Source organism: Oncorhynchus nerka, linkage group LG5, assembly GCF_034236695.1.
Source record: "Oncorhynchus nerka isolate Pitt River linkage group LG5, Oner_Uvic_2.0, whole genome shotgun sequence".
Lineage (NCBI taxonomy): Eukaryota > Metazoa > Chordata > Actinopteri > Salmoniformes > Salmonidae > Oncorhynchus > Oncorhynchus nerka.
This window is the reverse complement of record NC_088400.1, coordinates 36285390-36301626: the sequence shown is the minus strand read 5'-3', so window position 1 is coordinate 36301626 and position 16237 is coordinate 36285390. Positions and strand designations below refer to the sequence as shown.

Sequence of the window (16237 nt, the reverse complement as noted above, 5' to 3'; positions counted from 1 at the left end):
TACATATATTCCATTATTGATATTTCGCAGGGTCTATATTGGCCAGTTAGTGCTATTCCTCCCTCCTAGAGGCAGAAGGGAAGCTCAGGTCGACATCGGAATCTACAGTTGGTAGTACTTTAAATAACTTGACAGACTTGAGGATGAGAAAAGAAAGCTGAAAAGGTGTCCAGTTTCCACACACTTAAAAAAAAACTGTATAGATCCTGTAACCGTCAACCGCAGCCTTTTTTTCTGCCAGGCCAGGTGATGTGACACAACGCATGCAGGGGTCGACCTAGGACCGTACTTCGTAGTTCTACGTCTTGACAAAAGCTAGAGCGGGACAAGTTAGTGTTACGAGCCAATGTTGCTCGGTTTGTTTATCGAACAGTTCGGGATTTTGCGTCTGGAGCTTTCGATTTGATGAACACACATTGGTCGTCTGTCTAGGAGGACTGAATGCACATTTTACACGTGTTAAATTAGGTGTGAACGCTGACGGTAACTGTTTCTATGTTGATTTTCTCATCTTCCACCGCAAAGGCTACAATTTACTCTCAGCTTAAGGTAAGGGCGCAGTTTCTGCACGATGACTGTTCTCATCTAATTCAAGACAAAACTCTCCCACTTTATAACAAAATGTCACTTTTAAATTGCGTAGGCCTAATTACAGGTAGACTGTATCGTGATTACAGCTATAGGTAGTAAGGCTACCTTTTTGCAAAATGTTTTATAAACCCCAATGAGATAATCATAAATTAGGTGTTGAGTTTTTTGCAAATCTTAAACATTAAAAACAAGCAACATAGTCTAATAAACTCAATTTATACAGTATCAGTACATGTAATCTTTGTTATGAAATCAAACATTTCAAATTGTAGACAGCCACATTACCATGGCTTTTGGCTTTGTGTTGAAGTTTTTGCGCTGCGTAATTGGCCCAGTGACAGGAATGTGAGGGTTGACGACTGTGTACAAACATGTATTTCCATAATTCCGTTAGTTAGTCCACTGTCTTGCGAATATATATATATATATATATATATATTGTGGATGTATACATTCGTAGTGAGGGCTTTCAGCCTAGATCGTTCCGTTGCCTGGGGTCTTTGTACCAACGAGTCCATTCACTTTTGTGTTGCGTAAAATATGTGCTTCCGGAAGTTGTTTGTGTAGGCTTATTTGTCTACTATTTTTTTTATTGATTATGATTGCACATTTTTTTTCGTTGCACCTGCTGCTATATGATTGATCAAATTAATCAACGACCAACGAGACAGCTAAAGGTAATTATAACTTCACAGGACTCAAGCATGTTTATGCGAATCAAGGTGCAACCAATTATAATTATGCGTGCATTGGCATCTCTCCTAAAACTATTTCTCTCATATATCGTCATGTACACGAGGCCTATTGGTTAATGTTCGCCTTCCCCTGTGTTTCTGTCAGCGCAGCAAAACGTAAAGGTTTTTAAAGGCACCAATTTTGAAATGGAATAACCTATTGAAGCAATATCTGTACCTTTGGGTGAATGTTTACGCATTCACTTCATTTACGCATTCACTTCAGACATATTGTGTGGGCAAGTGCTCTGACATTCGTTGTCGATTCAACAGTTTCTGCTTCGCCATCTCGCGTATCAAGGTGAGTTATTTATTTGAGTGGCTTTGAGACTTGCTCCACTTTCCGTGGACTCCTACTTATTGGGCAATATGCTTGCTTGGACTACTTTTGACTAGACATCTAATACTGTAAATTATCAGCTTAATTGGCTGGTCTGTGACAATGTATGTCAACGATATTTTACATGAAGAGCGTCTGTTGCGGGCTGTTGTTTCGGTAATTGGCACTTGTGCGTAAAGTTCTAGCCCAAATAACATAATGTTTCGCCAAAGCTTATTTACTTTCTTAGTCGCTGAATTGTTTCTAATGTTATACATGGTTCCAATAGCATGTGGCTAACCATAATATCATGTAATGTATTTAAATCGTGAAAGTTGGTTAGGCTCTGTGTAGGCTAAAAAACAACGCGCTTATTTTGGCTACTGGTTTCCTTCAGACTGTTTTATAAGTAAACACTAGCATACAACAAGCAAACAATTGAATAGATGGTTATTGTCAATGCTGTTTAATCTGCCGCCCGGCCGCTCTTCTTGAAACTACAGTAGGCTACTTGACGCCTCCGGCTGATCAACACCGCTACTCCAACGCGCGCGTTTAGTGCAACCGTGGATCGAAAGCGGAATTAAACAATTGATTTCCATGCCCTAAATGCATTGCTTTTATAAAACGCATAGAGCTAAACTTAACATAATCGACGGTGCATGTGTGTTAGGGATGGAATACAGCGCTCACTTTGTGGATCATGTTGATCTGTGTGCTATTTGCCCGCGTGTTAGATGCCTTAGAAGAGCTCGTGTTGAATAGAATAGTCACTACAGGCTTCTAGAAAGCCATGTTTCGTCGGTTGTAGTGGATGGAATTTGCGGATACTCGATGTGTAGACGATTGCTCATTAGAGGTAATCTTAATTTGATGCCCTTTCCGTTTGTCTCTGACGTCGACTGACACGCGCTTTGAAGCCTTGCATTTATTTTCGTAGTTTTTTGGTCAGTTCCTTTGTCACAGCCGACGAGGTGGTTATTTTCGCATGCAGCATAGCGGTATTCGTTTGGAAGCGTTTTTCTTTATCAATGTGCATTGATGTAGCAGAAAACGTGGAGGAGATAAGGTAAGAAAAGATAGTATTCAAATGATTGAAACGCTTTTACGATGCTAATGGTCCAGGGATACAACGGCGTTTCTTTTCCAATTTTCCAGATGCGCTTTTGTGAACTCAATTGTGTAGGCTATGTGATTAGATTGTATCAATAACTGGATACATCCATTGATAGCCTGCGCCAATCATGGAATCATAATAGCATCACAGGTTTGCTTTGTTTGTAGTCCTCTCTTGATAAAATATGTTTCATCAAAATGGAATCTTAAAAAGACTAATTGCCCTGTTTTCTAATTGTCTAACAGAACCCTTATCTCAGCACCTGGTACCTTTGGAAAGGATTTAATTGAAGAAACGGTCTGCAAGCGATTGAAAGTATTTCCATTCTTGTCTAAATCGGGAATTACACGTCCAAACTGGGATCTATGAGCGGAAAAGTGGCGAAGCCAAAAGAAGATAAGGATGCTTCCAAGGGTAAGAATCGAGCCTTGCAATGCACAGATTGCTGCCCCTAAATCACTGGTTTAAAGCGACCGTGCGCTCATTCATCTCCCACACATCCTCTGCTCGCCCTTTGAGATTTCGGAAAACAATAGTTAGGCCAGCTACTGAATGGCGCGTCATAACACCATAGATGTGTCTAGCTGGTCTCGTTTTAGACCCGACCTGTAAGCCATCTACAATTAGCACATGTTATAACCTAATTATTACGCACATACTGTAATACTATTTATTGGTTTCATTATTTAAACCATTTCTGCAAATAATAATAAATTCATATAAAACCAAAAACCACAACAAAAATAAAACGGTGTAGTGCATTACAATAAGCATTGGTCAACCTACATGAAGAATGGTCGTGCTGTCGCTTTAACGTGATGGCAGTGAACAACAATGTCACTGGCATCCAGTTGAAATGTCCCCCTGTTGTTCTTTCTTGCACCTTTTACGCGGGTTTGCATTTGCCAAGGTCTCGACATCACATCCTAATCATACACAGGGGCGTTCCATGCCTAAGTGATGACGTGAGCAGACCATTTGTTTTGGAAGCTCGTGCGCTAAAGACTTATTGCGTGACAAATGGCCTCTGCATATCTCTAGAAAAGCATCGGTTCGTCGGGATGTAAACTGGCGAACCATTGCCATGGAGACAAAGGGGAGGCAGGGTTGCCAGAGAAACCTCTGGGAGATAAATCTGTGCGCGCTCTACATCGAGGTTGTGTGCGACATTTCTCCCTATGGCACGCACAGGCTTGTATCCCTTTGTTTTGATTGATTGCGTATTTTGTCAATTGAGGCAATCAATGGCAAGGCAACCTATCAAAACAGAATCTATCTAACAGCTGGAAACTGACAAAGAGGCAGTCAATGTGGAGTCATCCAATTACAAAATAATTTATTCAGGATTAGTCTGCTTTATATTAGTAGGCTATTTTGAATCTATCAATAAATAGCCTTTGATTCCATTGAAATGAATATTTGTTTTGATTATCTGCATATTAAAATTGTATTATGATTAAAGCAAATATTATATTTGAATTATAACCACTACCTTCCCTGGTTGTCATGTTTCCTCCTTTATTTGGTAAATACTGGGCTATTCAACCGAAACAGATATACATTTCAATCTGTTGACATCACATATTGTTGGTTTCAATGCATGTATAATAGACTATATTCCAAACATGTTATTCTGTGACATTTCTCCAGCTCCAGAGCATGGATCTTTTTTCTTTGTCCTCAAATTATTTTGTTCCTTTTTTTGTTGTTCTGAGCATTGCTTTATTACTTGCCGGGGTAAATTGGACTTGCAGGCTAATGCAGTTGACTTGTGCATGCTGTCACTCATTGAGATGTTTTCACCTCAAGTTACCACTTCAGACGCCTAGGTCTGTGTTGAATCCCATTATACATCAGAGGTGGTTAGATTAATTCAGGTTTTAATTAAATTAATTTGAGTTTAGCCTCAGACACTAACCAGCACTTAGAGGATGAGTGAACGATCTACTAGGCATACGGCACAAGGTTTTAGAGATGTCAATAGTTGCCCACATGGTAGAGATGTCAATACTTGCCCACATGGTAGAGATGTCAATAGTTGCCCACATGGTAGAGATGTCAATAGTTGCCCACATGGTAGAGGTGTCAATAGTTGCCCACATGGTAGAGGTGTCAATAGTTGCCCACATGGTAGAGGTGTCAATAGTTGCCCACATGGTAGAGGTGTCAATAGTTGCCCACATGGTAGAGATGTCAATAGTTGCCCACATGGTAGAGATGTCAATAGTTGCCCACATGGTAGAGATGTCAATAGTTGCCCACATGGTAGAGATGTCAATAGTTGCCCACATGGTAGAAATGTCAATAGTTGCCCACATGGTAGAGATGTCAATAGTTGCCCACATGGTAGAGGTGTCAATAGTTGCCCACATGGTAGAGGTGTCAATAGTTGCCCACATGGTAGAGGTGTCAATAGTTGCCCATATGGTAGAGGTGTCAATAGTTGCCCATATGGTAGAGGTGTCAATAGTTGCCCACATGGTAGAGGTGTCAATAGTTGCCCACATGGTAGAGGTGTCAATAGTTGCCCACATGGTAGAGATGTCAATAGTTGCCCACATGGTAGAGATGTCAATAGTTGCCCACATGGTAGAGATGTCAATAGTTGCCCACATGGTAGAGATGTCAATAGTTGCCCACATGGTAGAGATGTCAATAGTTGCCCACATGGTAGAGATGTCAATAGTTGCCCACATGGTAGAGATGTCAATAGTTGCCCACATGGTAGAGATGTCAATAGTTGCCCATATGACCATCGCATTTTATTAACTGTCTTTGGAGTTAAGCTTTGGATCAATTCCACTGCTCTTTTTAAGAACAATATGGGATTGAAGGAAGGGATTTAAACCCTGGAAATAATGAAATGAAGTTCCAGCCTTAGATTAATCCCTATGCTTGCGTAACAGTGGGACAACATGTTAGCACATGTCCCCAAAAGCTTTGACTCTTGGTGTTTCTTAAGGGCTCGATTCAATCCGCTGCGTTTAAGAACTGCGTTATTGTGTGACTGAAATGTAAAAGTCATTCATGATTCAGCCCACATATGCAACGTTTACCGTGAATGCGGTGTCTGAAAATGCGGGAACATTGCATTTCAATCGCGCGGATCTTCAGCACTACGGATTAAATCGAGCCCCCATGAAAGAAATTATATCCATTCTCTGTGCGTTGGCTCACTCAGTGAAAGGCCATCCTTCACCTCTTCATATGATTGGAGCACATCCTGTTCTAGCACATGTGATTACAGAACGGCAGTGAGCGAACAGTCTCAGGCAGGGAGACAGGGATACAGCCGCCTTCCAGTATCAAGGCAGGCAAATGATTTTGTGTTAGCCTCCACACGCCCTGGTGAGCCTGAATTGGTGCGTCAAAGCCCCATGACATAGCCGCTATATCCCGGCCTTAAACATAGCATCCCAGAGCCTGGGAAATCAAGTACCTTTGACCCTCTTTTCTGGTCTTCTGCCAGTCTCTTGGGATTGAATGTGTTGTGGGTTTGGGAATAGCCTAATACAGCAAAAAGCCCAAGTTCCAATTCATAATGGACAATGAAAGTTGTATTCTTCTCCATAAAGCACTCATCAAAGTGTAACAGTACTTTCTCTCTCCCAGACCTCTTTGGGGCCTGCATTTTTATAGACAGACCTCTTGGGTTGTGTTTGTCAGAGTCAGACAGTGGATTCATGCCTGCCTCTGGAACGGCCTATCCATGCCGCCATATTAATTCAGCCGAACAGCCCCATTGGCCAATCAATAAATATCCAGAGGAATGGGAGTTTGGAGTCACTGCTTTATGAATCACAAAGGAGCCAGCTCTTCCCTGCACTACTGTGACACCTGCGCTAAACGCTGGCTAAACAACACACTGCCTACAGTATCATTACCGTCTTTTGATCTAGTAGCTGGCTGGCTCTCTCGGAAGCCCACTTTAAATAGGATGGCGTCGATTCCAGGAAAAGACAATGGAGGAGATTAGAATAGTGCCTAAAGGGTCTTGTCGTCTTTTACACCAAATCACCATGATGGGGTTATGTTATTAACTCAACACTGCGTTTGGGGAATGTCATGGAGCTAAATCACCAACCAGGCACTGAGAAGTGATCCTTTAGTACAGTATACAGTGGGGCAAAAAAGTATTTAGTCAGCCACCAATTGTGCAAGTTCTCCCACTTAAAAAGATGAGAGAGGCCTGTAATTTTCATCATAGGTACACTTCAACTATGATGGACAAAATGAGGAAAGAAAATCCAGAAAATGACATTGTAGGATTTTTAATGAATGGTGGAAAATAAGTGTTTGGTCACCTACAAACAAGAAAGATTTCTGGCTCTCACAGACCTGTAACTTCTTCTCATAGTCCTCCCCATCCCGTATGTGGGATCGTGACTACAGTCTCAAGCTCATTACCATAACGCAACGTTAGCGATTTCTAAAAATCGTAAATGAAATGAAATAAATATGCCTGCTCTCAAGCTTATCCTTTTCTTAACAACACTGTCATCTCAGATTTTCAAAATATGCTTTTGAACCAGAGAAAATCAATCATTTGTGTAAGTGTTGATAGCTAGCTTAGCATTTAGCGTAGCATTTAGCACGCAACATATTCACAAAAACCAGCAAAGGAATCAAATAAAATAATTTACCTTTGAAGAACTTCAGATGTTTCAATGAGGAGACTCTCAGTTACATAGCAGATGTCCAGTTTTTCCTGAAAGATTCTTTGTGTAGGACAAATCGCTCCGTTTTGTTACTATGCATTTGGCTACCGAAACTAACCGAAAATTCAGTCACCTACACGTCAAACTTTTTTCCGAATTAACTCCATAATATCGACTGAAACATGGCAAACGTTGTTTGAATCAATCCTCAATGTGTTTTGTCATATATCTCTTCATTGAAATGCCGTTCCTGGAAGCATGCTTTGTTCTCAGAATCGCATGGAAAAATACCAGTAGCTGAGTTTTGCGCACCAATTTCCACGCAGGACACCGTGCGGACACTTGGCAATTGTAGTCTCTTATGGTCAATCTTCCAATGATATGCCTGCAAATACGTCACAATGCTCCAGACCCCTTTGGGAAACGATAGAAAGGGTCCGTTCATTCCTGTCCCATTCACAGCCATATAAGGAGATCATGGAAAACGTAGCATCGGAAATCCTGTTCATTTCCTGGTTGCTGAAACATCTTGGTTTTGCCTGAAGGTTTTGTTCTAGGGCACTCACAGTGAAAATCTTTGCAGTTCTGGAAACGTCAGAGTGTTTTCTTTCCAAAGCTATCAATTCCATGCATAGTCGAGCATCTTTTCGTGACAAAATATTGCGCTTAAAACGGGCACGTCTTTTTATCCAAAAATGAAATAATGCCCCTAGAGGACTATGAGGTTAAGAGGCTCCTCTGTCCTCCACTCGTTACCTGTATTAATGGCACCAGTTTGAACTTGTTATCAGTACAAAAGACACCTGTCCACAACCTCAAACAGTCACACTCCAAACTCCACTATGGCCAAGACCAAAGAGCTGTAAAAGGACACCAGAAACAAAATTGTAGACCTGCACCAGGCTGGGAAGACTGAATCTGCAATAGGTAAGCAGCTTGGTTTGAAGAAATCAACTGTGGGAGCAATTATTAGGAAATGGAAGACATACAAGACCAATGATAATCTCCCTCGATCTGGGGCTCCACGCAAGATCTCACCCTGTGGGGTCAAAATGATCACAAGAACGGTGAGCAAAAATCCCAGAACCACACGGGGGGACCTAGTGAATGACCTGCAGAGAGCTGGGACCAAAGTAACAAAGCCTACCATCAGAAACACACTACGCCGCCAGGGACTCAAATCCTGCAGTGCCAGACGTGTCCCCCTGCTTAAGCCAGTACATGTCCAGGCCCATCTGAAGTTTGCTAGAGAGCATTTGGATGATCCAGAAGAAGATTGGGAGAATGTCATTTGGTCAGATGAAACCAAAATATAACTTTTTGGTAAAAACTCAACTCGTCGTGTTTGGAGGACAAAGAATGCTGAGTTGCATCCAAAGAACACCATACCTACTGTGAAGCATGGGGGTGGAAACATCATGCTTTGGGGCTGTTTTTCTGCAAAGGGACCAGGACGACTGATCCGTAAAGGAAAGAATGAATGGGGCCATGTGTCGTGAGATTTTGAGTGAAAACCTCCTTCCATCAGCAAGGGCATTGAAGATGAAACGTGGCTGGGTCTTTCAGCATGACAATGATCCCAAACACACCGCCCGGGCAACGAAGGAGTGGCTTCGTAAGAAGCATTTCAAGGTCCTGGAGTGGCCTAGCCTGTCTCCAGATCTCAACCCCATAGAACATCTTTGGAGGGAGTTGAAAGTCCGTGTTGCCCAGCAACAGCCCCAAAACATCACTGCTCTAGAGGAGATCTGCATGGAGGAATGGGCCAAAATACCAGCAACAGTGTGTGAAGACTTACAGAAAACGTTTGACCTCTTGTCATTGCCAACAAAGGGTATATAACAAAGTATTGAGAAACTTTTGTTATTGACCAAATACTTATTTTCCACCATAATTTGCAAATAAATTCATTACAAATCCTACAATGTGATTTTCTGGATTTTTTTCTCATTTTGTCTGTCATAGTTATGATGAAAATTACAGGTCTCTCATCTTTTTAAGTGGGAGAACTTGCACAATTGGTGGCTGACTAAATACTTTTTTTGCCCCACTGTATGTACAGTATAGCATTTTATCAAAAAGAAGTAATAAACATTTTTTTAAACGACTTGCATCAAAGTCAAACACATTTCAATCATCATTAAACGTTTCATTTAAAAAAAAAATGAAAATGCATCAAATGAGGATGATTTCTGTATTTAAAAAGTTGAAAACTTGATTGATGACAAGCAAAACCTTTTAGGACTATGTCAGCAATGGACTAATGAAACAAATGACAAAATATTGTTTTTGGGTGGAATTTTCCTTTGAAGGAACTGTATTGTGGCCCTGCATGGCTTCTTGGTTCACTTGGGTATAAAAACGAGGTAACACACATGTTAAAACCACACAATAGGGAAAGGCAAAAAAATGAAAAGAGACAAATGGATGTTGACCTTCATAAATCCAACAATGGGTACAGACAAATTTGCCCAAAACGAAATGTACCATGTACTGCTATTAGGGGAATAATGGAGTTTAAAACCATGGGAGAAGTGATAAACTTGCTTGAAAAGGATGCATCCAAAGGCCACAGTTGGAGAATTACAGAACTTGCTCGCAACTTGGGGTCTCCAAATATACAATTGGACGCAACCTCCATGCCAATAGGCTCCTCGGAAGGGTTGGCAGAAACAAATACTTTATTTAGAGCAACCAACAAATGTAAACACACCTAGATTGGAAACGGGTGTTATTGTCTAATGAGTCAAAATAGATCTCTTTGGCCCTGCAAATCAGTGGTGGGATTGGGGTAGAAAGAAGGATGCATGTGCAGAAAATAACCTGGCTGTTTTGCTTCCACTGGTCCTGGGGGCCTTGTTAAGGTCAATATCATCATGAACGTGACCAAGTGCCAGGACATTTTAGAGAAAAAACTGGTTGCCAGGATGTTGAAACTTGGCTGCAAGTGGATCTTCCAACAATACAATGACCCCAAGCACATCAAAATCCACAAAGAACCTGTGGTTTGAATTGAAGAGGGCAGTCCATAAGAGCAGATCTAAGGATATTTAGGAACTTGAAATATTCTGTATGGAGGAAGGGTCTAGGATTCCTCCCAATGTGTTCTCCCATCTCATAAAAAATGTAAGGCAAAAAGTTGAAGTCGGAAGTTTACATACACTTTAGCCAAATACATTCAACCTCAGTTTTTCACAGTTCCTGAAATGTAATCCTAGTAAAAAGTCTTAGGTCAGCTAGGATCACCACTTTATTTTAAGAATGTGAAATATCAGTATAATTGTAGAGAGTGATTTATTTCAGCTTTTATTTCTTTCATCACATTCCCAGTGGGTCAGAAGTTACATACACTCAATTAGTATTTGGTAGCATTGCCTTTAAATTGTTTAACTTGGGTCAAATGTTTCAGTTATCCTTCCACAAGCTTCCCACAATAAGTTGGGTGAATTTTGGCCCATTCCTCCTGACAGAGCTGGTGTAACTGAGTCAGGTTTATAGGCCTCCTTGCTTGCACACGCCTTTTCAGTTCTGCCCCAAAATATTCTATGGGATTGAGGTCAGGGCTTTATGATGGCCACTCCAATACCTTGACTTTGTTGTCCTTAAGCCATTTTGCCACAACTTTGGAAGTATGCTTGGGGTCATTGTCCATTTGGACGACCCATTTACGACCAAGCTTTAACTTCCTGACTGATGTGCTTCAATAAATCCACATCACTTTCCTTTCTCATGATGCCAACTATTTTGTGAAGTGCACCAGTCCCACCTGCAGCAAAGGACCCCCACAACATGATGCTGTCAACCCTGTGCTTTACGGTTGGGATGGTGTTCTTCGACTTGCAAGCCTCCCCCTTTTTGCTCCAAACATAACGATGGTCATTATGGCCTAAAAGTTATATTTTTGTTTCATCAGAACAGAGGACATTTCTCCCAAAAGTACGAGCTTTGTCCACATGTGCAGTTGCAAACTGTAGTCTGGCTTTTTTATGGCGGTTTTGGAACAGTGGCTTCTTCCAGAACGCATCTCTTTCCTGAGCGGTATGACGGCTGCGTGGTCCCATGGTGTTTATACTTGCGTACTATTGTTTGTACAGATGAACGTGGTACCTTCAGGCGTTTGGAAATTGCTCCCAAGGAGGAACCAGACTTGTGGAGGCCTACATTTGTTTTCTGAGGTCTTGGCTGATTTCTTTAGATTTTCCCATGATGTCAAGCAAAGAGGCACTGAGTTTGAAGGTAGGCCTTGCAATACATCCACAGGTACACCTCCAATTGACTCAAATTAGCCTATCAGAAGCTTCTATAGCCATGACATAATTTCTGGAATTTTCCAAGCTGTTTAAAGGCATAGTCAGCTTAGTGTATGTAAACTTCTGACCCACTGGAATTGTGATACAGTGACATAATCTGTCTGTAAACAATTGCTGGAGAAATTACTTGTCATGCACAAAGTAGATGTCCTAACCGACTTACCAAATCTATATTTTGTTCACAAGAAATTTGTGGCGTGGTTGAAAAACGAGTTTTAATGTGTATGTAAACTTCCGTCTTCAACTGTATATTACTTGTTAAACAAAGTCTCTTTCCCCGAGGAATTGTATTAGTATAAACTCATTTTATTTGTAAGAAAATGTAGCATACTATATAGCTCGGTATTTGTATTATTTGTTTTATACTGTCTTTTTCCTGCATCCCCTTTATCAAGGGTGCCAATCATTTTGGAGATGACTGTTTATCACTCACTCCTAAAGTACTCTACTTCTTTACCCTGCAACCGTTAAAGAAAAGTAAAGATTGTAAAGTTGCACACCTACTAATTCAAGGGTTTTCATTTATTTTTACAATTTTCTACATTGTAGAATAATAGTGAAGGCATAAAAATTACGAAATAACACATGGAATCATGTAGTAACCAAAAAAGTGTTAAAGAAAATGTTAGGTTCTTCATAGTAGCCACCCTTTGCCTAGATTGCACACTCTTGATTTTCTCTCAACCAGTTTCATGAGGAATGTTTTTCCTGCAGTCTTGAAGGAGTTCCCACATATGCTGAGCACTTGTTGGCTGCTTTTCCTTCACTCAGCGGTCCAACTCATCCCAAACCATCTCAATCAGGTTGAGACCAGGTCATCTGATGCAACACCATCACTCTCCTTTTTGGTCAAATAGCCCTTACACAGCTTGTTTTGGGTCATTGTCCTGTTGAAAAACAAATTATATTTCCACTAATTGCAAACCAGATGGGATGGTGTATCGCTGCAGAATTCTGTGGTAGCCATGCTGGCTAAGTCTGCCTTAAATTCTAAATAAATCACTGACAGCGTCACCAGCAAAGCACCATCACACCTCCTCCTCCACCTCCATGCTTCACACTGAGAACCACACATGCAGAGATCATCCGTTCACCGTCTCACAAAGACACAGCGGTTGGAAACAAAAATCTCACATTTGGACACATCAGACCAAGGGACAGATTTCCACCGGTCTAATGTCCATTGCTTGTGTTTTGTGGCCAAGCAAGTCTCTTCTTATTATTGGTGTCCTTTAGTAGGGGTTTCTTTGCAGCAATTCGACCATGAAGACCTGACTCACGCAGTCTCCTCTGAGCAGTTGATGTTGAGATGTGTCTGTTACTTGAACTCTGTGAAGCATTTATTGTGGCTGCAATCTGAGATGCAGAGGTAACTCTGGGTCTTCCCTTCCTGCGGTGGTCCTTATGAGAGCCAGTTTCATCATAGCCCTTGCTGATTTTTCTGACTGCACTTGAAGAAACTTTTAAAGTTCTTGACATTTTCCATAATGATGGACTGACATTTTTCTTTGCTTATTTGAGCTACTCTTGCCAAAGTATGGACTTGGTCTTTTATCAAATAGGACTGTCTTCTGTATACTACCCCTACCATGTCACAACACAACTGATTGTCTCAAAGCTAAGCTAAGGATCCTGGGACTAAACACCTCCCTCTGCAACTGGATCCTGGACTTCCTGACGGGCAGCCCCCAGGTGGTGAGGGTAGGTAGCAACACATCTGCCACGCTGATCCTCAACACTGGAGCTCTACAGGGGTGTGTGCTCAGTCCCCTCCTGTACTCCATGTTCACCCATGAATGCACGACTCCAACACCATCATTAAGTTTGCAGACGACACAACAGTGTTAGGCCTGATCAGACAACAATGAGACAGCCTATAGGGAGGACGTCAGCGACCTGGCCGTGTGGTGCCAGAATAACAACCTATCCCTCAATGTAGCCAAGACTAACGAGATGATTGTGAACTACAGGAAAAGGAGTGCCAAGCACACCCCCATTCTCATCGACGGGGCTGTAGTGGAGCAGGTTGAGAGCTTCAAGTTCCTCGGTGTCCACATCAACAACAAACAAGAATGATCCAAACACACCAAAACAGTCGTGAAGAGGGCACGACAAAGCCTATTCCCCATCAGGAAACTAAAAAGATTTGGCATGGGTCCTGAGATTCTCAGAAGGTTCTACAGCTGCAACATCGAGAGGATCCTGACTGGTTGCATCACTGCCTGGTATGGTAATTGCTCGGCCTCTGACTGCAAGGCACTACAGAGGGTAGTGCGTACGGCCCAGTACATCACTGGGGCTAAGCTGCCTGCCATCCAGGACCTCTACACCAGACGGTGTCAGAGGAAGGCCCTAAAAATTGTCAAAGACCCCAGCCACCCCAGTCATAGACTGTTCTCTCTACTACCACATGGCAGGCGGTACCGGAGTGCCAAGTCCAGGACAAAAAGGCTTCTCAACAGTTTTTACCCCCAAGCCATAAGACTCCCGAACAGGTAATCAAATGGCTAACTGGGCTATCTGCATTGTGTCCCGCCACCCACCACCTGCCAATCCCTCTTTTACACTGCTGCTACTTTCTGTTCATCATATATGCATAGTCACTTTAACCATATCTACATGTACATACTAGCTCAATCAGCCTGACTAACCGGTGTCTGTATGTAGCCTCGCTACTTTTATAGCCTCGCTACTGTATATAGCCTATCTTTTTACTGTTGTTTTATTTCTTTACTTATCTATTGTTCACATAACACCATTTTTGCATTATTGGTTAGACCCTGTAAGTAAGCATTTCACTGTATTCACCTGTTGTATTCGGCGCACGTGACAAATAAACTGATTTGATTTGAAATGAAAAAATTAACTTTTGACAAGGCACACCTGTGAATTGAAATGCCTTCCAGGTGTCTACCTCATGAAGCTGGTTGAGAGAATGGCAAAGATGGGTTCAAAGCTATCATCAGGGTAGCCTAGTGGTTAGTGTTGGACTAGTACCCGGAAGGTTGCAAGTTCAAACCCCCGAGCTGACAAGGTACAAATCTGTCGTTCTGCCCCTGAACAGGCAGTTAACCCACTGTTCCTAGGCCGTCATTGAAAATAAGAATTTGTTCTTAACTGACTTGCCTGGTTAAATAAAGGTTACATTTTTTTTAATAATAAAAATGAAGGCAAAGGGTGGCTACTATGAAGAATCTCAAATATAAAATATATTTTGATTTGTTTAACACTTTTTTGGTTACTACATGATTCCTTATGTGTTATTTCATAGTTTTGATGTCTTCACTATTATTCTACAATGTAGAAAATAGTAAAAAATCAAGAAAAACCCTTGATTGAATAGGTGTGTCCAAACTTTTGACTGGTAGTGTCTAGGACTAGGATCAGCTGAAGACCTGAGGGAACGTGTGTGCTGTGGAAAACCTCAGACGTAAGTGGGAAAGTCTTAACTGGAGCTGTTGGATTTTGAATGATGGGTAAGAGGGTATAGTTAGTCTCTGATTGAACCAGGCAGGATCTCCATACAATGTCTCCTCATGTCTTTACTTCACAACTATTTGGTCCTGCACAGCACATTTGACAAAGAGTATGTAACCCAATGAAATGCATTGAAAAATATACTTGTAGTTAGTACAGTAGTAGCACATGCATTTAGTATATTTACGAGTTCATGATTGAATTATCATTTCGTGTTAACACTGACAACATTTTCCAGAGTATAGACAAAGGAGATGTTGTGTCGGCAGCACCGGGCGGTGTGCCCTGTCAGTTTTCACGGTGCTGACTCAGATCCGGCTGCACTGCCCTAAGACATTCTCTTTGGCAAGGCAAGGCTGGCTCTCTCCAGGTCCTCGATCTGCCCGCCATGACCTGCTCTTTGACTCATTGGTGCTTTCTTGTTGGCTCTGTCTGTCTGTCTGTCTGTCTGTCTGTCTGTCTGTCTGTCTGTCTGTCTGTCTGTCTGTCTGTCTGTCTGTCTGTCTGTCTGTCTGTCTGTCTGTCTGTCTGTCTGTCTGTCTGTCTGTCTGTCTGTCTGTCTGTCTGTCTGTCTGTCTGTCTGTCTGTCTGTCTGTCTGTCTGTCTGTCTGTCTGTCTGTCTGTCTGTCTGTCTGTCTGTCTGTCTGTCTGTCTGTCTGTCTGTCTGTCTGTCTGTCTGTCTGTTTGTCTGTCTGTCTGGATGTGTCTGTCTGTCTGGCTGTCTGTCTCTGTCTGTCTGTCTGTCTGTCTGTCTGTCTGTCCCTGTCTGTCTGTCTGTCTGTCTGTCTGTCTGTCTGTCTGTCTGTCTGTCTGTCTGTCTGTCTGTCTGTCGGTCATTCTCTTTGTCTGTCTGTCTGTCTGTCTGTCTGTCAGTCTCTGTCTGTCTGTCTGTCTGTTTCTGTCTGTTGGCTGTCTGTCTGTCTGTCTGTCTGTCTGTCTGTGTCTGTCTCTGTCTGTCTGTCTGTCTGTCTGTCTGTCTGTCTGTCTGTCTGTCTGTCTGTCTGTCTGTCTGTCTGAACAATAGGTAGGTA

At 42.0% G+C, this 16237-nt stretch overlaps 1 protein-coding gene across 3 annotated transcripts in view; it reads left to right on the top strand.

The window, feature by feature from the left end:
* The first annotated feature begins 315 nt into the window (after window positions 1-315).
* The window catches only part of fgf13a (fibroblast growth factor 13a), a 267849-nt gene continuing 251927 nt past the window's right edge, over window positions 316-16237 (top strand). The window contains exons 1-2 of one of the 3 annotated variants that reach the window (XM_029659707.2): window positions 316-549; window positions 3007-3175. In XM_029659707.2, the coding sequence (XP_029515567.1) occupies window positions 3127-3175 (49 nt within the window). In that variant the 5' untranslated portion in view covers window positions 316-549; window positions 3007-3126. Of the gene's footprint in view, window positions 550-2177; window positions 2714-3006; window positions 3176-16237 lie in introns of those variants that run through there. The other 2 variants (XM_029659706.2, XM_029659711.2) reach the window with 2 other exon arrangements.